Below are 27,134 nucleotides of genomic sequence, written 5' to 3' on the forward strand. Positions count from 1 at the left end.
AAGGGCAGACGGCACACATCAACCCACTATCCTTCACAGCTCAACCTCGCATGCTTGCCCTTGCACATGCAGCATATGGTGTGCGGGCCACTCACTCTTCTTGCACTTGGACTTTATACAGAACATCACGATCACGGTGACGATGAAAATTCGCCTGGAGTGTCCCTATAATTGCTATCACAAACAATGTCAAAGCTGTGGCCATCGGTTTCAGTGCCACATCATGTGTTACGCGCACGCGTAGATGGCCCTATAAAAGCAGCGAGATGATGTTTGAAGCTGCGAGGGAACCAAGTGATGGAGGACGAAGGCGCCTGGAGGTGGAGAAGAGAATCGCCGCATTCGCGCCCTTTCTGTTTCTGCTTCAATGCTGCGGTGCTCACTGTGTACATTCATGGCATCTTTTCTTTGCATGTGTACCACTTGTGCTTTCCCTGTGGCACACCAGCAGACGTCGCACTCATCCAGAACAATGTAGCAGCGTCCGCGACCACATTTGCACCTTTTCCGTTTATGGACCGACAAGATGTTGTTGCTCACTGTGCATGTTCGCGGCGTCCATAAGCTTGTGCGTAACCCGCATTCACGAAGTGAAATGTCACTAACTTCTTTGTAAAAAAATAACTCACAGTAGGTAGGGCATTGCTTTATGGACAATTCAAGCTTACAAAACATACACTTGCTTTATACAGTCATGACAGACAACATTTAAGTACTGTACACAGGGGATGACTTACGAGTTCCGGTGGCCTGTAAAGAGCTTGAAAGCAGTTTCACTTAAATAACTATCGCCAAAAAAGGAACCTGTGCGCCAAGGCTGTAACAAGTACCACCTGCTGTGTGGGCTGGCAGAATGTTTTCAACAATGATGGCTGATGCTTGGGATGCTCCTTTCTTTTATACAAGAATTTGTTGAGGAAAATGACCTGGCACAAGTGTCAGTGGGAGCCATCACAATGTTCAACTACCATGGGAATGATTGTCTGAACCCAACCTTGTTTTGAACCATGTACAAGCAAGGAAAGAATATAATAGAAGATCATAGCGCATGGCAAAATGTCAGTCAGCGACATCTGATGTCGAGACTGGCATTCGAGACTCCTGTTGCGTCAAGACTGGCTGGCGTTTGCATCTTGCCGCCACCACTGATACAGCAGGAGGATGTCTTGCGGCAATTTCCAAGGCTTGAATGGTGGCTGCCTAAAGTTGTATAACTTCCATCCTTGCAAGTCAAATAGCGTGCAGACACCAGTCTCACACCAGGTGCCTGCCATTAGATATTGCTGGCTGGCATTTTGTCATCCACTCCTGTGCTTCATAATATTTTGTCACCACCTATATTTTGGGTATAAATGTTTCATAATGACATTCACTTAAAACACTCTTGTCATCTATATATCAACTTTCTAGAAAGTTATTTTCTTCATACCTGCAATCACAGACGATCACCTAATCTTTGAAAAACAAACTATTCACAGAGATTGTCATTGCCAAAGGTATTAAGTTCGTCTTGGTGGTACGTGTATGCTACACAACCTTTATTTCGTGCATTGGAAATTCTTTGATATGCTGAGCCAGTTCCCAATGTTAAGGATTTATGAAAGATCGCAGTGATGCAAAGCAGCAACAAGATTAGGCTCAAAAACCACGTGAGAAGTCATGGGTATATTCTCAGTCAGTTTAGTTAAAATTGATCTAAAGTAACCAGAAAAATGAAACACATGAGCACATGCTGGAGCATGAGCTGAAGACATGTGGGTGTTCGCAATAGCCATATTGTTGTGACACGGCGGTTTTGGAGATCGCACCTTCGAGGTACTGCCTTGAAGATACAAAAGTTGGTTTGCTAGGTAGCATGCTACAGTAAGTCATGCCACCATCTGTGCTCCGAACTTTGCACAAGCTGCAAAAACCATAGTATTGCTGCGTGATAAGACGTTCTTCTGATTCACAAACAGCTGATGTCCCAGAATGTGTCCTTTCATATACAATCACTCCCATGGTGGCTAATAACATCTGCAGTGCCAGGCCTCCCTCTAGTAACAGTTGTATAAAACTTCACGGTAAACGTAACCACGTGATGATTGATGATACGTGATGACTGATTACAAGTGCACCCACAGCAGAGCCATTTTGGGGTGAGTGGCAGGGCATATGGTCAATGGTAGCCAAGCACACGCTACACTCGCATACCATTAGAGGGCTGTTTCAGAAAAATGTGGCAGGAACTGCTATACAGAGGTGCAAAAAAAGAACCAATAAATGCAAGCAACTTGTCAGGCACTGCAAGACACTGGCCAAATGACAAAGATTTCTCCAAAAGCTGGCAGAAGGAGCACACAACGTGACAAGGCAAGAGTTTTCGCAAATACCTGCGCCCTTACAAAGTCCAAGTGCCGTCCACTTGTGTAGCGCCACAGCATGAGACAGTACGAGGCTGACGGCTGCAGTTTGACAATGAGCACAACACCACCTACTTATGGCAGACACTTGCTACACTAGGCAGTGTCCCTATAACACCCAGCTGTGTCGACAAAGTCCCAAAGCATTAAATATAAACTTTACACACATTGCTCGGTAAGAATGGGCACAGAGGTACTGTCGTTTTTCACCTTTTGAACAAATGTGTGCGCTGTGACAGAAAGGATCTACTCCTCCTGTCATATGAAACCACCTTGCTGTGGCATAATGTAGCAGACAGCTGTAATAATGCAGACTGTTACTCCACACATTATAATACCAAAACATGTAGACCAAATCTTTTAGCCTATGGTTCTTTGACTTTCATCATTTTCTGAACATCTAGAAGAACACACTTTTAACACTGAAGCTGAACTTAGAACACTGGGGTTTGATGCAGCTCCTCCCTTATGGCATGAGGTTGCAGCTGCATGTTCTAGCACAAGCATTGCCTTCATATGAGCTCAGGTTCTTGCCTCCCACAAGACATACTTCAAGAAACGAGGAAACACCTGGGAGAAAGCCAGACGTGACCATGGTCGAGGATCAGTTGCACGGATGCTTTCCTGCAGAAGAATGCCAAGAGGACATTTGCAGATAGATATAAAAACAATCTGCTCTCATAAAAAAATGGACACACAGAACACCTTGGGACAGGGTGCTTACTAAAAAAACCTTTGACTGGTCATTTCAAAGCACTCTCACAGCGCTACAATGACCACTAAATCAGCTCTTACGCTTTACTGTAAGCAGAAGCAGGCTCAAATGAAAATAATGATGCCTGAATATCATTATAGAGCCCCCTTTCACTCATAAAACAGTGTAGGTTCCACCTTACACAACCTCTGTTGTGTTGCCAGAGATCTATTAAACGATCAGTCAAAGATACTGTAAATGACAGAAAATTTTTAAATACCAACCAGCTAAACTGGCATAGGGTGTATGCGTACATCAGCATTTGCAGCATCTGTCCTTCAGTGAACATCTAGCTGGTCACAAAGAAATACTATTAACAACAAAAATAATGACCCTTCCTTCAAATGTTTGACTTTTCCAGTCAGTCCACCTCCACCAAAGCTTTGTCTTCATGACCATCACATCAGCATACGCTAAAACTGAGGACCTAATCATGTGACCATATGACATCGCAGTACCAGACAACATACCACAACATTCAAATGCAGTGCATGCACCAATGTCTTGCACCTATTATTACACAACATAGCATCCACATGGCCACAAAGATCACCCAAGTTTCAGCACCTTCTTTTCCTGGTTGCCCTGTATCTGTCAAAACCTAATTTCAACAGCCTAACCTATGCACAGTGCATGCTAAATAATTACAAGATGCCAAAGTACATAATGCACACAGGAGATTAATATGCAGTGCAAACAGTGATGGTCTGCACCCGCTTATTAGCAGATGCAGAACCTGCTTATTAGCAATGCAGCAGCGTCCAGTCAATAAAAGTGAAGATAATAATGTTTGCCTTTGCTTACTTCCCAGACAATCCACTTCACACTAAGTCTAGCCTTGAGCCATGCTACAGTGACACAAAGGCCTTGCACTGCCGAACAGCAGCTTCTCGTTAACTCATGTGCTGAGCAAACATTGATATTCTGCATTCCTTGCGCGGCAGCATGGCAATGTTTGGTCGATCACCGTGACAATAAGGAAGAAAAAATAAGCTAAAACAAAACAAACAGCAACCCATCCCTGCCTTATGTATTAATCTTTCCAAAGCAATTAACTGTAACCAAACAACAGTCTCCAACTGCATCACCAAGGAACTAGCGTGCCTATGCTGCACTGGTGCTCACTGCAGTTCCTCTTTCAACAGACACTGAAAGAATGTTGCAGAGATTGAAACAGTTCCACTGCAAAACCCTGCAAGAGTTCCATGGACACTGCAATGTCAACGTGCCACAAACTTCACATGTGGAGCACACACCAATGTCCTGGGCTCATCTTACAGTGATGTAGAAGAATTCAGTTGATCACAGAAAAACAGAAATAAACCTATCATTTTTCATCCTTTCCTCAATCAATCTATCTGCTTCAACTTAGTCCACAGCAGCAGCAATGCATCACACGTGTCACTCTATGCTGCAATGGTGTTCGATGGTGGCTCCTCCTCCTCACCGGTGCCTGCAACATCGTCATCGAGGTGCTCCCCTTGTGACTCCTCGTGGAGAATCACATATTCACGCGTGCTGAACCCAAACTTCAGAACATCCTGCTCGAGCAGTTCGACGTAGCGGCGAGGCTCAACTTGCTTGTTGTTGACGAAGGTACCATTGGCCGACTCGAGATCAATGACATAGGGCCTCACACGACGCCCCATTGTGCCGTCATTGCGCGTATATGGCACCAGCCGAAACTGCAACACTGCATGCTGCTTGGAGCAGGAAGGGTGGTCGATTGGGATGTCGGCAATCAGTCTCGACCTGCAAGAGATGGGGAGAGTAGACGACAGCGGCATTTTCCCAACCTCTCGCAGGAGTCTATGTTCGATCTCACAAATTCAGTAAAGTGCTGCAAAAGCTACAGATCCTGTGAGCCAATCGAAGCTGAAAAGTGAATTTGCAGCTCAGATAAAGAGTGGCATGCCCATAGTGTGCCACTAGTCCACTATTAAAGGGGTCCTGAACCACCCCTCATGGCTCAGTGAAAAATTCACAGATAGCATACGCTGCTCTGAACATCTCAGCTAAATTTTGTAGTTGTGTGCGGCGCGTGGAGCTTGCAAGTGGAGTGCGAAATCACCTTTTTTTTCAAACGCACTTTTTTCAACAGAAACCTGCTCCTCACTCGTTTATGGACGCTTTATTTTCTAATAGATATAGCAGATTCCCATATGCAGCTGCTACTGGCCAATAGCTGACATCAATCAAGCAGGGTGTTTGAATCAGTGCACGTCTTCCTACTGTTACTGTGTATATTTATCGACGCAATTTAATAAATAGGCTGAAGTAAGCGAGCATCTGCTTTCGAATTTAGATAAAACTACATACCTCCAGAAAAATCAGACTTTCATCTGCTCACGCTTGGCCACGGCCGCCTGTGTACGAATTAAACTTTAACCACCCTGCTTATCGGCGTTGTAGCCATCAGGTCTCGCTAATTTTGACTAGTTCTGAATGCACTACTAAACTCGAAGCATGCAAACTTAAAGTCAGACCACACACATGCTTGCCAGCGCATGCTCACTCCTGGCTGCTCCTAGTTAGATGCCTTGGCAGACTTCGCTTCGTATTGAGCTATTGATAGCTCTTCAAAATACACAAGTTGTATGTGGCTACTATCCATAGGTCAAGTTAGTGCAGGGCAAAGCCAGTCAGCACCACGTAGCACGGCCTGACTGGAGCACAGGAGCGCGAGCGTGCACTCAAGCCCTGTTGTACACAAAGCAAACACTGCGCATATGCACTACAGTGCTACAGTTGCATGTGGCTGCAGTCTTCTACGTGGCATTGATACCGCAACCGCCGCAGGGTATCACGAGTCCGTTGGCTGAGTGTGCTACGGCTCGCTGAAGACAGCCACATTTGGTACGTTGCAGGCCTCAAAACTGGAAGTATTGGTGCCTGCAAGAACACCCAAAATCAAATTTCAACTGCATGCTACAGTGACGTTCAGTAAGCAGAATGTTGTGGGCATGCCGCTCCGCCGTAGCCTTCGTAGTGCAAGTCATTGAAGAAGGACCAGAAGCACATCGAAGGGAGTGTTTGATTGCCAGTAACTCCACCTCTGCTGAATGCATTGAAGTAATTTTTGCGGTGAAGTATTTCTGAAATAGTCTATTTTAACTTCAAATGCATTTCTCAACTTCGATAAAAATGGTTCAGGGCCCCTTCACTTCTTCTGGTCAACCAGCATTGTGTACACAATGATTAGTAGCAAACAACGAGCAAGCCATGGTCCCCCTACTGGTTGATGCAAGGTGTGGCTGGCTGTAAAATTGACTCACAAGTTGACATGCCATCCCATCTCCAGACAAAATACAGCCATCTCAATATTCTTTGGAACAAAGAAGATTATGATTATGCTTACAAGTCTGCAATGTGGCAACAGCAGATCATAGTAAAGCTGTCCTTACTTAATCTTGAGTCAAATTTAAATGCGTAAGCATTTCTATGGTTACCCAATGAGAAAAACTCCGTCCATCCTGTAGGACTATTGCTTTCAAGACAGAGCCTGCAGCAACGAGCTACTTTACTTTCGTGCTGCCTGTTGCTTCCAGGCGAACGAAGCGGCGAGAACACAGAGCTCACGAAGCTCTCAGCACACGCCGCACCTTACCCCTTTTGAAGCTCACCTTCAAGATATATGCCTGGACGTCTTTCTCCAATATGAACCAGGAAGAACAAAGTGCGCGAAGCTATGAGCAGTTGGCACTCTCTGTTCACACCGCAGATCACTTTGAAGATATGCTCTGCGCGGCTCATAATGGTTCGACATGGGTGGATAAGGCAGTAAAGAGCGATACCGGCTTCTAATGATCAGAACGTCATCAGTGCACCTGGCACCGCTACCTGCAGTAGTTTGCTTGCCTCATCAATTCACGGTGCGCTACTTTCCACAGAAGTTTGTGTTGCCACGACACTGTTTATACTGCTTGGATCAAGTTTTGTAATATAGATAATGACTCCAGGCTGCATGGAGATGAGCAAGTGGCACAATTCTTACACATACTTAGACAACTCCCAGAGGAGTTTCTGCGTGAACTTTTTTTTTTGTCAGCTCCCAAGTTCTATACTGGAAGTCAATGGTAGCTACATTTTCAGACACCATGTCACTGTGCAACAGTCTGTGGAAGATAATGGAGGATTTTTACATATTCATATAGAGTAAAAGCTCCATAATTCAATCTCGGTTTATTCAAAAATTTGGTCAATTCGTAACCATCATCATCAGGAAGCTTGGCACTATTTTGGCCCTATAGCTTTTCAGTTTCTGATTTTTCCCATGTAAACACCAGCTGCATTGCACGTGTCGTCACATTTTCTCCACTGATGGTGTGTTGCGTGCATACAATTTCTGACTTCACTGAATACTTGAACACAGAAGCAGACCGTATGCTAAGGTGGAAGACGAAGTCACTGACAGGGCGCCAGTAGGCCATGGCAGGAATGAATGAGCCCACTCATGCGCCTGCTTTAGGGATAGTTACTGGCTTCCTGATGTCATCCATAGCTTTGTTGATTATAGCAGTGGTGACTGAGATGCTGCACACGATTAGCATGCTAGAGGTCATGGGTCGTATTCTCAAATGGTCACTTTCGTTTTCATAAGACTCAGAGGCGGATGTATCCGCACATGGCTAGCAAGGTTCCTGGTGCTGTGCCATGCTCATTATCTTTGCGCAGTGCCAAGAGTTCTGCCGACTGGATACTTTAACGCATTCAGCATGTGTCCAGTGGCGATTCTCACGAAAGTGAAACAATCTCCGAAAGTGATTGCCCAGTAACACCACCCCATGACCCTTGGTGCAGCGAACAGTATTAAGACATCCCCCATCAATGATCACTTAAGAGTTTTCCTGCTACACGGAAAGTAAACATGACATGCTTGTGTTGTGCAGTTTTTCCCTTCTTTTAGAGCACAACTCTTAGGAGTCTGATCTGGCATTGAGCGTCGGTGTCCCTTGGCGTTCTTGGCATAACTGAGCAAAATCAGAGCACAGCGGGGGATGAAAGACAGTGACAGCAAAGAGAGCACAAGGTGGAAAGCAGAGAAGGAGGGCATGGTGAAAGCGTAGAAAAGCATAGTGCAGTACAATACGGGATCTGTGGTGACAACCGCTACGAGATGGCACCGGAGTAGTGTGCCATCATCTGTTCACTGATGACGTCATCAATAAGGCATGCGGAAAGCCCATCCACTGATACCATATATGGAAACAAAGTTCTGCATGAACGAAGGTCTGTCTGCAGCAGCTTCTGTGAATCCCGCCCGCACATCACCTACACGCTGCCTCTCATGATCTCCCAACTAGCAAGGCAGTCACACCACACTTCGCTCCATTTGCAAAGTGCTACATGAGACAGATAGCCCATAACAGCCACGCTACTCACAGCGTTTTCTTCCTAATAAAAACCATGTACCAATATAGTCACAACACAAAATATTGACACGCATACTTCTTTTACGTATAGAGCTGCGCTCAAATTTCGCATGAGGGAGTATTGAAATCTTCAGTGAATTTTTTTCTTGTTTCTTTCATTATTGTGGGGGGGTGGGGGGTAACTTGAATATCCACTTAGGTAACTTGAAGGTTTCTTGCGGTTTGGAGGACTTCGAATTAGCAAGGTTATACTGTGCATAATCTCCTTCATGGAATACAAAGTTGCCAGAGATGTTTACATGAGCAGCCGCATAGGTGGTAGCATCATGTGGCACAGAGTCTAAGAAACAGGACTATCGTATATTCTTGACACTAGTCCGTGAACTAGGCTGCCACAATAGCAAGTGAATCTAGAGTTTGCTGCCTGCTAAACTTGTCTGCATGCATGTTTGAGTGAGAATTAACACATCCTTTTTGTTTCCCCAGTACTGTATTTACACAATTATAAGTCGACTTGAATGTAAGCCAGCCCCCCCCCATATCGCGTGTGACAGGGGAAGAAAAAAGAGCATACCCGAGGGTGCATTCGATAACGAAATTTATTGGTAGCTGGCATGGTCACTGGACTACTTGTCTTCACTTGTGCCATTGTCCTCACTAGTGCTGCCATCATCATCGCTGATACGATCCCACAGTGCGTCATCGTCCAGCGAAATTCCACATTTGGTAAACAACTGCACCACGACATCTTGTGGAACAGCAGCCCACGGCGAATGCACCCAACCACACGCAGCCATCAGGGAAGCTCTTTTGACAGGTCCAGTTGGCGTAAGTTCGTGGTCTTCTGCCACCAGCCACTGGTTGTACTCACGGCGGAGCAGGTCCTTAAAAGGCGAAGATCCGGGCTTGTTTCATGACCATGGCACATTTCACTGGCAGGGACCGATCGCACATTTCAGCAACGTACGCCGCAAGCTTGGCCTACATCTCCAGAAAGCATCCAGACTTCGGCCCGTGGGAAATTCTTCACTTGCCATCACAGGTGAAAATTTGGTAGCACTGAGCTTTGTGTCACAAATTGGCGGCGGCGCGCTCCCCCTCCTCCTCTGTCTTTGACATTGGATTGGCGTGGCTCACTACGTGCTTGCGCTCGCATTTCTGAGCACAAATTGGCGTGCGCCTGCTTGTGGCACTGGGCTTTCAAAAGGTCACTCGCTGCTCGCGCTAAAAGGCGTTGACTAGCGTAGACATGCTTTTTGCCATGCGCTTACCGTGTAAGTACAGATAAGTGTGTGCCTCCTTTTCGCACTGGGCTTTTAACAGATCGCTAGCTGCTCGCGATTAAAGATAAAGTGCGCGTCGGCAAGCGCAGAAGTGTTTTGCCTTACCGTGCATGTAAGCACGCAGGAATGCCAGAAAACATACATGCAAAGGGACAGGTAACTACGCCTTATTTTCCTTTACTTTGTGATGTACCTTCACACTGGGCTGCTGTGAAAGAGCACCGAATGTTTAGTGGGCCTGGAGTACTCATGATGACTAAGGAAGCATGGAAGTAACACGTAGCTGGCAGTCAAGTCGAACGCGTCTAACTAAGAGCTACAGGGAAAGACAAACACGTGAGCGGTGTCTGCTCTTCCATAAACTATCGATGCTCCCCGCAAGTGCCGCCGTTCTGAGGGTGCCACCGCGAATGGAACAGTGGCACTTCCATCAACTATCGACACCCCCCCCCATGAGTGTTGTGTGCACTGTAAAACTCTCGAAAATGTTGAAAACCTTTCCGAAAAGTGAACAAACACGCGGGATAGCGAAAAGGTATGGGTAGGGCTATAGAGCAAACATAAAACTGTATCTGTGTTGTAGCTCCCCTGATATCTCGTTGGTCTCGATTTTTTGGCGGTGCCATGTTTTGGTTTCGATTGTAAGTCGACCCCCCCACTTCATATCTTCAAATTTAAAAATGATAGGTTGACTTACAATTGTGTAAATATGGTAAGTCTATAGCTGCTCATCTACCACAGCTGGATGTACATCACTTAGTGTGTACCTGATCCACAAATTATACCTATCCCACACGGTGTGTGAATCTATGTTATGCAAAGCAATTTTGGAGGTAGCTGGCTATCCAGCATCGTTTGGAGTTTTGCAAAGTGTTACCAGATGGACCAATGAGTTTGTGTAAGGCAAACAATTATGTATGTGAGGCAAGTTTGCACGATGATAGCTGCAGGACAACAACGGCAGTGACGGTGACGGCATGACAACTGATGTTTTTTTTTTCTACTCTGGCAGACAAACGTTGCACCTGTTCTACTGCAACGCGGGCCATGCCCAAGGGCGGTACAATGTCGCACAGTGTTCACCTAGAGCTAGATGCTACGAGGAAAAAACTGAGGTATGTGGGCTGATCCCGAAGGCAGTCAAATATAACAATGTGTCTCAAAGTGCTAGCTGCCACAAGGGAAGAGTGGGAGAAACTGGCATGCTCTTGGTTTTAGAGCTAACTTGTCATGCAACATTTATACTGATGACTCAACTACATCAACCAGTTCTGGTGGCGCTGTTGTTATACCAACAATGGGAATAACCCAGCGGTTCGAGACTTCCTGTATCACTAAGTCTACAGCTGCAGAGCTCGCAGCTCTCCGTGACACACTTCATGCGATAAATGCTGAAAGTCCTCGAAAATGGGCAGTCTTCACAATTCAAGGCTGGCCTTGCAATGTGTGCAGTCATTTCTCCAACATGGAACTCACGATCAGCTCACGTGCGAAATCACAGAACTTGTCCATCACTCGAGAGAAAAAGGACATGGTATCTCTCTTTTCAATGGATACCAGGCCATTGCAGTATCATTGAAAATGATGACACAGACAAGGCAGCTCTGACGTCAAACAAAGAAGACTGCTGCGTCCCAATTCCTTCTCAAGGACCGGCACTGCAAGACAACTTCGCATTCTAGCATGCACGCTCTCCTTAGCAGAGTGGAATACCACACATACAAGGCACACCAGACTGCACATACGAAGCCCTTCACTGCAACTCAGACCACCGGCCGGACTGCACTGGCGCGAAGCGTCTCTTCTGTGTTGGTTGTGGCTGGGAGTTGCCTTCATTAAATCTTATTCAGCACCAATTGTAATGGCTGATAATCCTGCATATGATGTTTGCAGATGCGAGGAGATAACTGACCACTTATTGTGCCACTGCCCTCAATTTGAAGCACAAGGACAATCTTTGTCCAACACATTGAGGAAACTAGACGATCGTTCTCTGAGTGAACAGACAGTACTAGAGGGCTGTCCCCACCAATCATCGGCTCAGAAGACACTGAAGGCACTTTTGTGCTCTCTGAGAGCGCCTGGTTTGTACGAGTGGCTTTGACTCAAGTACTGTCCGTGAACGTTGCTATACTCTCTCGCTTCCTTCTCTTGCTTCTCCTTCTCCCTTCCCCCAGCGTAGGATAGCTCACCGGACTCTTGACTGGTTAACATCCCTGCCTTCGTTATATCCCTCTCTCTCTTGTGCAACGTGATACACTCAAAATACATTGTTAAGACTGTCACTATATACATGCGTTTCATTCCCGAGTGTGTGGCCAAGTGCCCCTTACTTGCGTGATGTGCAACGTGCCGAACACACCAGTCATCTCGAAGAGATAGTTGGCATTGGCACAATGCATGCGATTGTGGCCTAATGGTGAGAGCATTGGGCTGTTGTGCTGGGAGACCAAGGTTTCATTCCATCATTTAACACCTGAATTCCTTTCATTGAGGAAGCCCAAAATGACGTAAGACAGGAACCTACCACAATGTGCCTGGTCTACGAGCCAAAGAACGCTTCACATTAAAACAGTCTTAACATGTTGTGCATAGAAAAAGCGTCACAGGATGTCACTACCAGCATTGGTACAGATGTCCATGTTTCTTGTAAGCTGGTACTCAGTAAATGATAGTACAGTGAAACCTACTTATAATGATACAGGTTTTAACAATATATCGGTTGCTACACCGTCAACTTTCACATACTTTCTATGGAAAAATAACCCGCCTACTACCATGTCCCCATGCCGCATTATCGGTTAGAATGATGAAGTCTGGCTGCTGGGTGTCCGTGCCGAAAGGTAATGGAATGCGAAATCCTTGAAAAGAAAAAAGAAGAAGTAAAATGCAAGCCGCTGCACAATCGCCCGCCACCCGAACTGCCGCCGCGCGCTTCTCTCCATGAGAGATGCATGCCAGCCTCGCGCGCATCTTTGCTGCCCTTCCACCCCTTCGAACATGAATGGGCTGCACCCATAGCTCTGCGTCACGCCACCCTTCGAAACATGAATGGATCGCCCCAACTGCGCTGACAACGCTGCCGGCGCTGCTCCAAGATTGCTCGCTGGGCCTGTAGCTGGGCCCTCATTCTGTGCAATTATGCTAACGGATCAAGTTGCTCATGCTTGTCTTTGTTCGTATCATCGAATCGCTGAAACGTAACATGGCTGATCCGCCCACTGATCTTCGGCAATGCATGACTTTGTCAGTGAAAAGAAAGCGCACTGCTATAGATGTGGAAACGAAGTGCTTCTAACCAATGAGGCGATCGTCATGAACGTGCTTGCATCGGATAGCGACAGTGATGGCCACAATGGCAGCGCTGGCGCAGTAGGGCAGGCTGCCTCAACACTGTCCCTGTGGGAGGTCCTGTAGATGATGATGTAGTCCCTCATGAGCTTGTTTTCACGAGGGACCTTCCGCTTCACTACGTGGGGCACCTCGATGCCTTGGAGAAGGATGTCGGCAAGCTTCACGTAAAGCAAGCAAAGCCGACGGACATGCGTTTTTTTCGTGCAAGTCAGTGGGAAGTATGTGGTGAAATGCTTGTGGCTATCTCATCTATCTCATCCCAGAATTTCTTCTGGATTTCTCAAGCTGAAATGCTGCCATGGCAACCTTCCCACATTTTTTAAAAGGCGCCTTTTGGGGCCGCCAAAGCGATTCCTCGGCGGGGCTCGCATTTCACTTGCTGCCCATGACCCCTGTTTGCAGTTACAGCAGTGCCATTCTGGAACACCGACAGCCATGGCTTGTCAACAACACATGGTCACAGCGTGCAGGAAGCAGAGTTAAACAGTTAAACAAGTCAGCACAATCAGAAACCGGATAGAGAAAGGTGGTGGGGAGGAAAACTAGCCTCCCCGCCATTATAGTTTTCTCAGAACAGCTATGACATCCCCCATTTTGATTTCTTATTTTCCATGCAACCCGGTTATAACAATTATCGGTTATAACAATGGAATTTTCTTGGCACTTGAATATAGCTATAAGTGGGTTCGACTGTATGTATACAGACAAGCTGAAACTCTTAATAATTCCACTCCTTACAGAGACCACTGTCAGCATTGCAATACAAATGGAGCAAAAGAACAAAAAGGAAAAAAAAAAGATGTAGCTTGGTGAAAGTAGCAGCTCCAACAAACAGTTCTTTACTACTTTCCATGGCCAAAAGTGCCATCCTTGTAATTGTCCTTCCTCCATGGTTGGTGACCATGGAGGAAAGAAAAACTTATCAACGTCACGTGATAATCTCAAGGTTGAGACATATGAGATCAAAAATTATGCAGATCCCATGCACTGTGGGAATCGATGTAAGCAAAGCTTTCTGTGCTGGTTGCTTTAATTGATGATAATTAGCGGTGATGTTGACGGGGAAAGCTTAATTTCTTTTAATGTTTAGTCTAACACAAGAGGGGTGAGTTCACATTAAACGTTACCCTGCATGCACCACTGCCGTTTGTCTGCATAGTACACACAACACACGGGAAGAGGTGCTTGCTTGAGGCGTTGTGCGCCATATTTTATAGCCTCCGAGAGGGTTGAGCATTGTCATTGCCTCGCATGGCACATCGAATCGTGGCAGAAGTATTAAACTTGAATAGGATTATGGGGCTGTATGTGCCAAAATCACACTTGGATTATGAGGCAAGCTGTAGTGGCAGACTCCCGATTGATTTTAACACCGTGATGTTCTTTAACGTGTCCCAAAATCTATGTGCCTGTGCATTTTCTATTTCGTCCTCATCGAAAAGCGGCTACCGTGGTTGGGTTGAACTATGCGACCTCTAGCAATGTCATCGCTGCAAAGCTACCATGGCGGGCACAGAAGTGTTGATTTGACAGTCGACCGCTTCCGTAATATCGCCTGGACCTGGCAGCGCACTTTAATTACGCGTAATTTGTCTGCTTGACATATTTGTGTAGTGTTCATTTTTGAGAAATAGCACAAATGTACTGTAACATATCTTGAACTTGAGCTCATCCAGTTTCCCTGCAACTGCTGTCATATAATAGCAGGGTTTCCTTGCCTTCTCATGTTACCCCCCCCCCCCCTATTTGTATGGGAACTGCCTCTTCTTCTCCCTCCTCTCTACAGTTCTATCTACGTCCCCTCTGGACTCGCACGTTAGTAGAAAGGGAAGTGCTGCAGTTTCTACAATGCTTTTGAGGGGGGTCATGGATAATTACAGCTGTCAAGAGGCTAATGTGGCGATGCCCAGGGAGCTCCAGAGGTCTTTGTGCACATTGGAGGCAGTGGGGTGAAAACGAGTTTCCCACATTGCCTTTCCTCCCTGGCTGGCTCCTGTCATAGATATACATGCTCTGAACCCTCCCCCCCCCCCCCCCCCGACGCGGTGTGCCAGACAGCAGCAGCAGAAGTGGGAAAGTCGAAGGAAGAGGCAAAGAAAGCTTCGCTTTAAAAGGAGGAATAATTAAACAATCACCCAAGCACATGACTGTTCACGTAATGGCAAGAGGTGCCATGTGACACAACCACACAGCTGGCAAGTTAAGCCAACTGCACGATTATAATGGACTAGCTAGACAGGTTGCACTTCTCACCTGCCAAGCAGGTAGGCACTCTGCCGGTGCAGTGGAATGAAGGGCAGGCTGACGTCGCCCTTGAAAGGGTAAAGCCGCCACCGGCGCTTTGGTTTGCGAGCTTCAGGTGGTTCGTTGTACTTGATGACCACCCCATTGTAGATGTTGGTGTCTTCAGCCAGCTTGCCAGACAGGCCAAAGTCGGGCTTCACCGCCACCTGAGAAGAGACATGCAAATATTATTTTAATGTCACACACTCTCCTGCACACACATACACACACAAAAAACACACCAAGTGGCTATGTCTGTCAAGGTGTTGGCACTCCTAGCTGAAGCTTCCGATTCCAAGACAGCCACTTGAACAAATGAGTCAACAAAAACATGGATGCCAGCCAGCAGTTAAGCCATGGATATAGTTCAGTTTATCACATGAGCTCCACACATGGCGCAGTTACGCTGTGCTGGTAAAAAGTGGAGACATTGCCGTCTAGCGTCAAAGCACAGCCAGCGAGACCAGCCGCGTTCCACATGCTGTCACATCACCGGCGTGGCAATAAATTTCCCATTATAAATAATAATAATAATAATAATAATAATTCAGAGCCATTCCCCTGTGAAGGTCGATGACCAGCGGAGCTGTATATATGATGATAAATATGTTGATAAAAAAATAAGACACATACCACAATAAATTTCGTATTTCACAATATTTTTGTTGTTTTATTTAATTGCATACTCAATGCTCTATTTTATTTTTACCTTTCTTTTTATTGCTTTTTTTATTTATTATTTGGTCACCAAGGTGACTCGCTTTATGATCGCTATAATACATGGCCGGTGGCTCTGTGGTGACACTGGAAAGGTTCTTGGCCAATGTGAGGTCTACACACGATCAAGGACGTAGCGTGGGCACACCGATGTTTGTAACACTGAATGCCGAACTTTTCCAAAAGAAACGCCATGAACCACATTCCATCTGGCCAAGACACGTTTATGTGGAAATCACCCACAGTTACGATGGGAGTGAAGTCAGTAGCGGCGATCCAACCAAAGGTGCATATGCTTGGCGTTTGCGGCACGATCTTTGTCCATATTATGTGCGGCCCACCATCACCGTGCACATTCCCGCTTCTGTTCACGATGGTGTTCATTATAGGTGCATGCGGCCTACCCACTGCACAGGTGAAAGGGAAGTGAGATAAGGTTACATGGTTTGCCTATAGAGCCTGTGACGCCAAACCACAATCCATACTAAACAGTGTCTATTCCAGTTTTGCTTCTTTTATTACAATATCTTTTTTATCACAATACGTTTTGACACTTCTCACGATTAAATGCAGGTTTTGCATACCCTACCCAGCAATGCGTTTTTGCTTCATTCATTAGCTCTTTTAGCTCCGGGGTGGCCACCACATTCTTGCCTATGCACACAAATTGTCAGGACCTAGCATATAACAGCGCTGCTGTAATAACAATGTTTATTGTATCATATACTGGGCACATGACTGGGCACTAGGGACAGGCAGTAAAATCTGTCAGAAATGACCACTTGACAGAGCCACACGCCCCCATACACTGGCTGCAGTGCATCAGAAATAGAACAGAACAATGTCTTTATATTATATATAAGCGAAGGGCACAGAGGAAAAAGAAGTTACAAGGAAGCAAAAAGTACTGCACCTTGTAACACAATGGAATATGCAACAAAGAACAGTGAGAGCTTTCTTCTTATGACTTATAAGATACATGAACATGTGATACATTATTTTACTATACAATCAAAATAGTAAACAAAGTATGGACGGGATACTTAAAAATTTGTACTGTAACTGGGAACAATACTGCGACAAGAGAAAAGGAAAAATTGTGAAACAATTACACCACATTGCAAACAAACTATAAAGTTTCCTGTATTTCATGTTTTCTAATTGTATATTTCTATCATTTAAACTATTTAATAGTTTAGGTAGTCTATTCTGCAGTGTTTCTAAATCTTAATTTGTTCTATACGTTCTCTAACTTTCCATGGTTCTATGCTACAAGTCTGATCATTTGTAAATTTCTTTGTAAATTGGCTAAGCATTGTAGGAAAGAAAATGCTTGCATATTATATCAAAGTTCGTTATATGAAAGTTTAACTGTAATCAAGCAAATGTGTCACAGGTAACATGTATTTGATGAAGAGCCTGTCAGTGTGATAATACATAGGCATGTTTCCAACAGTCCTAACAAATCGTTTTTGCAATTTACGAATCTCGTAAATTTTTATGCATCGTGGTTGCCCAAACTAAGTGGCAGTATGCGGCAATTATGATAAGACCAAGAATTTATGCCAGCTCACGCCATAGCCACTAGACTAGAGTGCATCACCTCCTAGCTCAGCCTGTTGGCAGCAGCAGTGGTGGTGGTGGTGGTGGTGGTGAAAAGCATTGCAACATCGCCGCCTAGAGTTTGGCAGCAGTGCAGAGTGCGCATAAAGTTTGCGGCTGCACCAGATGAAAAAGTGCTGAATCACTGCATACTCGTGCGCATGTGCTGTGTGGCAATAGCTGATTGCGCTTCTGAGGGCCGCCCTCTACGCACCGAACTATACAGGAGGCAAATTTTCGGCAATACTCGCATCGCCGGCAAAACCATGTCTGACTTTGCCAGTTGCTGCCAGGGGCACCGAAAACATCGGACCATATCTGCGCCTTATCAGCAAGCACTGCAGCCACCTTCGGCGAGTTGGTCATCGAAGCATGTCAGTAGGAGGAAAGAGGGGGTGTTTTAGCCACCCTTCAATTAATCTTTCCAACAAGGAATACTCTCATTTATGCTCCACATGTAACACAAGAATGCGAATCACGCTGTTGTTTACACGTGCCTGTAATTGAGTGGCCACCCTCACGGACAGAGAAAATACCACCAAAGTGTGGTTCAATTGCTGAAGAAGAAGGAACAGCCCATAGGAAGAGCTGCCCTATGTTGTACGAAAAACGAACGACAGACACGGTGTACTTCTTTTTCTGACATGCATGCATGCTTTCTCAATGAGCAATGTAGTCAGGAAACAAAAGCTAGCTGCCAGCCAAGTAATGCAGGTGTGGCAAGACATGCATCAAAGGACAGAAAATGGACAAGATGATTGTGCAAAACAAAAGTGACAGAAGTGGCGGATGGAGCACGAAGTATGACCGGCAAGTGAATGAAATGAGAAAAGCATCTCACTGGATGCACAGATGTCAGTGGAAGACACCAGGCCAGCAAAAGCAGCAGACATTGACACAGGGACAAGCACTGCTCTCAGGAAACAGACGAGAAAACTTGCCTATGTGTTTTCTGGCTATGGAGGCAGCACAGCTACAGGGGCTGGAGAATAAGTGTATTACTGTGCCAACAGCACAATTGAATTTGGCGCTTCTGTCAGCTTCCCTGACATTGTGTACCTTGTTAACTTCCATGAAGGAAGTCACAAGTGAACAGGTGTAAAGAGACCATGCCACTCACTTTGTCTGTTTTGACGGTAATTTCTTGCTAAAATACCGTATTTACACGATTGTAAGTCGACCCCTTTTTTAAAATTTGAAAGTCTGAAGTTGGGGGGTCGACTTACAATCGAAACCAAAACATGGCCGCGCCAAAAAAAGCGATACAAACAAGAGCTACAACGTAGTTACAATTTTATGTTTGCTCTATGGCCCTACCCATATCTTTTTGCTATCCCGCGTGTTTGTTCGCTTTTCGGAAGGGTTTTTCAACATTTTTGAGAGTCTTACAGTGCATGCAACACTTATGGGGGGGGGGGGTGTCGATAGTTGATGGAAGCGCCGCTGTTCCCATTTGCGGCGGCACCCTCCGAACGGCGGCGCTTGCGGGGGGTATCGGTAGTTCATAGAAGAGCAGACGCCGCTCGCGGGTTTCTCTTTCTCTGTTTAAAGGTATTGGAATTGGTTTGACCAACCTTTTGACGCGTTCCACTTGACTGCCGGCTACGTGCTACTTCTATGCTTCCCCAGTCGTCATGAGTGCTGCAGGCCCACTAATTGTTCGGCACTCGTTCACAGCAGCGTTCAAGGGGGCTGCCATCCTTTACGCCGAAGAAACAAATCACTGCGCAGCGGGCCGCAATTTCGATATTTCTAAATGGGTGGTGCGAGAGTGGCGACTGCAGCGAAGCGAAATTTTCACCCTGTGACGGCAAGTGACAAATTTCCCACGTGCCGAAGTCTGGACGCTTTCCGGAGCTGTAGGCTAAGCTTGCGGCGTACGTCGCTGAAATGCGTGATCGGTCCCTGCCATTGAAGTGCGACGTGGTCATGAAACAAGCCCGGACCTTCGCCTTAATTTAAAGGTTCTGCTCCGCCGTGAGTACAACGAGTGGCTGGCGGCAGAAGACTGCGAAATTACGCCAACCGGACCTGTCAAAAGAGCCTCCGTGATGGCTGCGTGTGGTTGGGTGCATTTGGCGTGGGCTGCTGTTCTGCAAGATGTCCTGGTGCGGTCGTTTGCCAAATTTGAAATTTCGCTGGACCACGACGCGCTGTGGGACCGCAGCAACGATGACGATGGCAGCACTAGTGAAGACGAGTAGTCGAGTGACCATGTCAGCTACTAATAAATTTTCGTTATCGAATGCGCCCTCGGGTATGCTCTACTTTTTTTTTTTTTTTCCGGTCAAGCGATATGGGGGGGTCGACTTACATTCGAGTCGACTTACAATCGTGTAAATACGGTACTATGCCACAAGTATTTGGGAGCAAGATGAGTGGCAGATCAGCACACCACAGAAGGTCAGCAGAAGAAAGAGACACCGTTCTGCTTTCAAGAGATGTGGAAACCATGTGTAAATACTGAATACTGAGAGCGACAGTACATAAACCATGCAATGATCTTGCATGTACCAAAGCTTCCCTTAATTTGTTTAATAAGGTGTGTGTGATGCCATATTAGGCACCATTGTCCACTATGTTTATGCTACAGCATTCTTTCAACCAGCCTTTCTGAGCGAAGAGCGCAAACATCAACATTAGCAATTGCTTTGGTTGTGAATAAATTTACTGGGACAGCAGGAACTGCCTCGACTATGCCTCCTACTCCTTGTGAAACTCATGCAATCCTGTGTAAACTTTCCCAAATGGATACAACGAAGCCAACACAATGCTGACGATGATGGTGGCATAAAGACAACATGACAATCACGACAGCAGCATTCTCGGACAATGCTCTGTTTGCTGAAACCTCAGACAGCTAAGAGTTGTCAATGTGGTATGAACGTTGAGAATGACTGCTGCAGTGAAGGTTGCGCTACGAATGAGTGTTGCACTGCACACCAACAACTCCATTTTTACTATAGTGCAGCGTGGTCTGCATAGATGGAGTGTCTGCCGTGGCCTCCGAAATACTACATATGCAGGTGCCACCACACTGAGTCTGCACCATGCATGCTACATGCTTCACACAAACTGTTAAGTACTCATGCAGAGTGATAGTTCAGTGGCTCATGTGTCCAGAGAAACTACTAGTGGAGAAAATAAAGGCCCAAACTACCCTTTACTGAATTTCATGCTGAAACCTCAGTGCCATTACATCGGTGCATAGTCACAATATCCCGACGTACAGTAGAACCTTGTAGTACATATATTTTCAAAAAAAAAAAGAGATACAAGATAAAATGAACAAAGCGGGTGAACGTACAATCCAAGGGTACTAAGAAATTTTAATGACTTAACAGTAGTTGATGTCTACATAATGGTTGCGCGAATCAATGCACCGTGAGACATCGACATAAGCTGAGCTGGTGGGGCCCAAGCAGCCCCAGACGTCCGTTATCAGTTTTGCAACTTCAGCAAGCTTATGCTCCACGAATTCAGCCTAGGCCAGCAACTTCTTCAAGAAGGGTGATCTGGTGGGAAGTTATGACATGCCCACTTGGCGCTAATTGATGCAGCACAAGACACCGATGCACATAGAACTGGTGGGGCTCCAGCGACTTGAAACGCACATTGTAATTTGCCTATTGTGTAGTGTTTTAAGACTGCGACAGGAATACGAAATAACATCGAGCTGGTGGGTGACACTGGAATGCAATGGTTATGATGCTGCCAGAGCGAAACATGATGCTCACTTCATGCAACATATACAGGGGAATGGCGGTGCATTTGGCTTATCGCCTATTAAAAGCTTGCAGTACACTTCCAACGGCACTACGCCCCATTTGCTATGAGACAGGTGAAGATGCTTATCACAGTAGGGTTGGGGATGATAGCCATAGGAGGAGATTTGCTGGTACGGGAATAGGAGACTGAGTGCACGCCAGCGTTTTCACATAAGACAGTGGGCAAGCCACGGCAGGTTATGGGTTCGATTCCCACCACCACCAGGCACCCACTGGTTCTGAGATGGGCACGAGTATACCCCAGCCTGGCATTTGGCTTTCTTCACTGGTGAAGCACTTGGGAAAGGGGCCTGCACCCTAAATTCCTCTCAAATTTCTGGTTCTGTTATAGAAGTAAGTTCCCTTATAGTGCAATGTAGTCCTTATTTAGCAATAAACAATTAAGTAGAGCCAAGTATCCACAAGGCTGCGGCGACCTGTGCAACAACTTTCAAATAGCAATGCCACCCGCGTTTTGTTCTTATGTCCTTTCTGAGTTACCAATCCTTCTCACACAGTATTGGTGGTTGCTTTGCTGTTGCAGAAGCATAACCTACAGCTCTATACAGCTCAAGTTAGAATTCCTCTTTAGCATGCCTATAAAGTGGCTATGCAACGCCTTCTAAGAGAAGTATGGAACATATGTAGTATTGCCTTAAAGGTCACCCCTTAACAAATCTTTTACGACAAAATGTTTGAGAGCAAAGCTGTGAAGGAGTTTTACAATGGTTTTAGTGCCGACACCACCATTTAACCACCTTTCTGCTATGTGCTCGATCGCATCTCTTGCTTCTTCCTTTCTTGTGGTGTTCTGCCATGCCACTGTTCGCTCTTTCCAGGTAATGTCAGTCTTTTCCCTTTCCCTTCTCTTATTTTCTCCTCTGGATACACATGCTGTCTTCTTTTCTTTTTGAGGTAACAGCGGTACTGTTTACACTGCTTTTCCGTATTTTCCCGCTTGGTGCTACATACTTTGGCTTCTTCTACTTTAGCCTGTGACAGATGGCAGGCAATGGCATAGTTAATATGGAACGCAAGTGCAATGCAACATGTGTCGGAGCCCCGAATTTGTTTTGAAGCAAAATGATCAATGCTTACAAAATAAAAGGTATAACTAGCATATATCTAATTCGAATAGACAACTTATAGGCGATTTTTTTTCCACAAGTAATTTGTAATCTCTTTAATGTGCCCTGTGTGAGCATAATTATCAACAATCAACTTTTGCACCCCCTTCCATGCCTTTGCAGCCATGCCCTCTTGATCATTCAAACTGCATTCTTTGCAATGAAGCTGTGCAGTTTGTCACCCCCCATAGATTTGAGAATACGAAAAACACATGCCTTCTCTTCTGGCTCCTCCTTGGGCTCCTTCTTGCCCCACTGATGCTTCTCCCCATCACCAGAGCGCCGCCGCTGTCGCCGCTTGTCCCTGCGTGGTGGACTGTCCCTGCAAAGCACCGCCAATGATGCCTACAGACTTGCGGCGATAAGCAGTGAAACAATCCACTCCACTACACCTGCAAGCAATGCTGCTAACTGCACCAATGACAACACACTCATCACACTGGGAGAAATGCTGAGAGTCACTGAGGGCAGCACACAAACAACAGGTCTCTCTGTCATGTATTTAACAATGAGCCAACAAGAAAACCGTCTTCATATGGCCTTCTCTTCAACAAGTCCCCCAGTCACACTTCTTTCACAGTCACACATACAAAAGCAGCTACAGCACCGTTCACAGCACAGGATCCTGTGCACAAGAGTAGGGTTGCCCTTTTTTTTTTCAAGCAACCATTTAAAGGGACACCCAAGGGCCACAGTGATCGAGTTGAGAAATGGCATTCTTTCAAAACTACAATAGTTTGACAGAAGGAGGTTGATCACAAGTGGAAGAAATTAATTCCAAACTTCCACTCTATGTACACGTTGTTGGGCAATTGGTGCAAGTTGTACATGTTAGCACGCAACGCACATAAAAAGAATGACGACGACGATGCAGCGTAAGCTCAACTAGCACATGTGCGTTGTTATCTTTGTCTTAACCTATGCTGCACTGACACTAACATATATGACTTCCCTCATGTGAAGTCTGACCCGAAATCTCCGCCCCAGTACATCAGTGCCACACCAAAGATGTCAAAGCATTTCTAATATTCAGGCCATTGTGTCACAGGAAAGGTTCTAGAATCTAGCTAGTATAAGTGTATTTCTTTTCAGTATCTCTTTAGCATGTTTTTAATTAGTCACGAATATGATTCACCTTTTGCAAGGCCTGCTATCACGCTGACAATGAGTGCTGCAAACCTTTTGGAAAGTGTCAGCAGCTTAGGCATGTTTTAGGACATCGTCTTGAATTTTGGTCTTTTTTCTAGCTTAAACCCTTATTAATTTCATGGCACTTTTTCGGCTTGCATCACAGAGCAAAATCTAAGGAAAGCAAGGGTGAATGAGCAGGCAACGCACCTTTAGCAAAGAAATGCTGTCAAAGTGTGCTAAATGCTCATGATACATATTGTACATGAATCAAACATTTTTTTTTCCCCTTTTTGTGATCCTTCATTATAATGTATTATATCTGGGATTTTACAGTAATATGTGCTTTGACATAACCTTACATCCATAAGTTGTAGTTGTAATATATGATGTAGTTATTCCATAGAAGGCATCATAGGTAAAGACCAACTGAACTTCAAAATGTGTAGAGTGATAGTTCTATGACAAGTACTTGTCATAGAACAGTGTTGCCTGGCAAGTATAAAATGGAGTTGGATGTAGTGTTTGATTTTGGCATCTGTCGAAGCTTTCGATTTCTGCCTAATGAGCATTGGGAAGATCACGCATCTTGTCTGGAGAGATGCATGCGTCTGGCAGTGAGGAAACACGCCATACAAAACACCATGATAAACACACTTCTTGCCTCAAGGACGACTCATAATGCATTTGCAAAGTAGTTTGCTGTGCAGGAAAGTTATGTTGGAGTCTCTACAAAGGGTCCACAGGCTGCAGCTTCTTAACAGTTACTGCCTGGCTGTAGTGTCTGTTATTGCGATTTGGCTCACCGATCTCGATGGTTATCCCGGGAGTGGGGTGGCCTGTGACGGCCATCATCTTCGTGTTTCCGCCGCTTGTTGTCATTCTCCCTGCTTGTGCTTCTCCGACGCCGTTCATGCCTGTCTCTGTGCCTTTCGGGGTTCTCTCTGTGGCCACTACCAGTTTTCGCAACCTGCACATGTGGGGCAGCCTGGGAGTGGGCGATGGAAAATTCCAAAAGAATGTTACTGGCAATATGGTTCCTTCCAGCACTTGCAAAGGCAGCGTTAGGTGTCGAGAAGAATAACAAACTGCACAAGAGAGATGTAGAATGAGTACACAGACCAAACTTAAAAGCTTCTGTAATACAATAATTATAAAGAGTTACAGAAGTAGTACTTCGGTATGACAGCAGGGTAATGGTACCTTGTGCACAATATCCTGCACTCTTGATTCAGTTACAGCTCCTCTTTTACTTCCATGCATTTAGTGCCCTTGTGATGTGACACTAAGGACAACAAACAAGTAAGCATGTTTCATACTTTAATAATGAATAAATATCAAAATTAACATGCCCAACTCTGGCTGTAGTTCAGATTATCCTCAAAAGCAGGCAACAACAGCTGTAACAGAACAAGCTCAGCTTGTGAAGCTTGCAAACTCCTATCTGTCTGTTTCCATGACTGTAGTGCTCATTTATTACAGCCGACTGCATCAGTGACTTCAGTAAAAAAGAAATTTTACTGGTGTAGAGTAGCAAGGGTTTATTATCGAGAAATATGAAATGGCAAAAATCAGATCATACTTGGCAGTCGGGTAAGTTGCTGAGACAAAGCTGAAAAAATTTGTGAGCTACCTCTACGACAAGTACTGTCTCCACACATGTAAAGGTAGGGCAAGAATTCTCACTAAAGCTTCTCGAACAATAATATTCCCACTACACTGACTGGAGTTCAAGAATTCAAGCAGGAGCCTGACACAAAATGCCGACATTCTTTATAACTATTTGACGCATTAGAGCACTACTGTCTCCACACATGTAAAGGTAGGGCAAGGATTCTCACCAAAGCTTCTCGAACAATAACATTCCCACTACACTGACTGGAGTTAAAGAATTCAAGCAGGAGCCTGACACAAAATGCCGACATTCTTTATAACTATTTGACGCATTAGAGCACTTGATGAATGCAGACATGTTATCGAGAACACAGAGTCAGATAGCAGCATGTTGTTTGTGGAAATGAGTGCTTATGTGTGGGGCACAAGCATGCCACAGGAAGCAGTAGCACCATATATTCCATGCATGTTCTTTAAAATAATACTTCATGCACATTGGCGCATGGTTTACAAAAATGTTTCCGCTCTCTGTTCTTTTATCCAATCACTGAAGTTCCTCGGCATTCCGATTTGTGTGCATCCAGCTAAACATAAAGACACGCAACTTCTATATTCTCTTGAACAACGACAATGAACAGGAACTCTTCGCACAATACTGAAGAGACTAAAGAATATGTTAACTGGCTGCTGCCTTTAAACGTTTCGCTTTAAGAGTCGACAATTCAAGCCGTGTTCCAAGTGCAAGTAAACCATCTTCCACGGCCAGTGCGCTTCACTGCCAGATCTGCTCTTTCAAAGCAACGCGATTTACAACATAGCGCCTCCATCCTCTGTCACGAGCAGCGGCAGTAAATAACGCTTTCTCCTGTCACTACGAGATTAAACAAAGACACATTCGCTTGCTTGAGTGCCGAGCTCTTCGCTTGGCACGGACAGGTATTCAGGGATGCGCATTTTCCTTCAGATGTTCAGCCGAGCGCGATAAAAATATAGTTCAAAGCGGTGTCACGGGGAGGCTAGCAGCCTGTACTTGACACTATTTAAAAATGAAAACGGTCGTCTCCCGAAGCAACACCATTTGCGATCACGCGACCTTGTTAGATCGCGCAATGCCGGCGCTAAAACGAGCACAGAGAAACGCAGAGTGTGTCAGGCGTCAAGCAAGAGCTCGATTTCATACGCTGACCAGAAGACGTGACTGATGACGGGCGAAAATCTCGCGGAGCACCGATTTTTTGGCCACAAGCACAGGAAGAAACGCGATGATTTCGGAGCGTGCGTCTTGACTTGGATGACCATGCTAGCTGTTACCTTGGTGTGCTTTGATCTGTGCTCCGGACTAGGAGATCTAGAACTTCTCTTGCGTCTCGTGTCCTCTTTTCTCCGTTTCTCCTTCGGTTCACTCATTGTGACGGAAAGCGTTGCAACGGGATTCACATCGAAAACATCCTGGCGTCGGCCATCTTGAACATATTCCTGGAGCGACGCGAGCGACCCGCATCGTTCGGAAATGCCAAAGCGAAACCGAAACAGGCGCCTTCTGGGGTCACACTGGCGTTCTTGATGCTGCGTCCATTTTTTTTTTTTCTACATTTATATTTTGTAGTAGTACCATTCGTTCCTGCTTCTGCTACTGTTTACGCGTTCGCACCCAGCCGCAACTGCTAAATTAGTACATGGAGGAACGATGGCTAAATAAGCAGTTTGCGCCATTCCATTCAATGCTTGTTT

The 27,134-nt window shown here is 45.5% G+C and overlaps 2 protein-coding genes across 5 annotated transcripts in view; one reads left to right on the forward strand and one right to left on the reverse strand.

The window, feature by feature from the left end:
- Nucleotides 1–27,134, forward strand: part of LOC142584962 (NADP-dependent malic enzyme-like) — a 185,666-nt gene that overhangs the window by 6,552 nt on the left and 151,980 nt on the right. The window lies entirely within an intron of this gene.
- On the reverse strand, nucleotides 631–26,893 carry LOC142584964 (smad nuclear-interacting protein 1). 2 transcript variants are annotated; one of them, XM_075695349.1, is made up of 6 exons: nucleotides 26,715–26,893; nucleotides 24,596–24,777; nucleotides 22,878–22,983; nucleotides 15,419–15,615; nucleotides 4,604–4,908; nucleotides 631–3,026 (listed from the first exon to the last, which is right to left on the reverse strand). In XM_075695349.1, the coding sequence occupies exons 1-6, from the start codon at nucleotides 26,808–26,810 to the stop codon at nucleotides 3,007–3,009; spliced, it is 906 nt and encodes a 301-aa protein (XP_075551464.1). In that variant the 5' UTR covers nucleotides 26,811–26,893; the 3' UTR covers nucleotides 631–3,006. The 2 variants fall into 2 exon arrangements, with proteins under 2 accessions (XP_075551464.1, XP_075551463.1); XM_075695348.1 differs by having other exon boundaries at nucleotides 631–4,908; nucleotides 26,715–26,891.

This window comes from Dermacentor variabilis, chromosome 6, assembly GCF_050947875.1.
Source record: "Dermacentor variabilis isolate Ectoservices chromosome 6, ASM5094787v1, whole genome shotgun sequence".
Classification (NCBI taxonomy): domain Eukaryota; kingdom Metazoa; phylum Arthropoda; class Arachnida; order Ixodida; family Ixodidae; genus Dermacentor; species Dermacentor variabilis.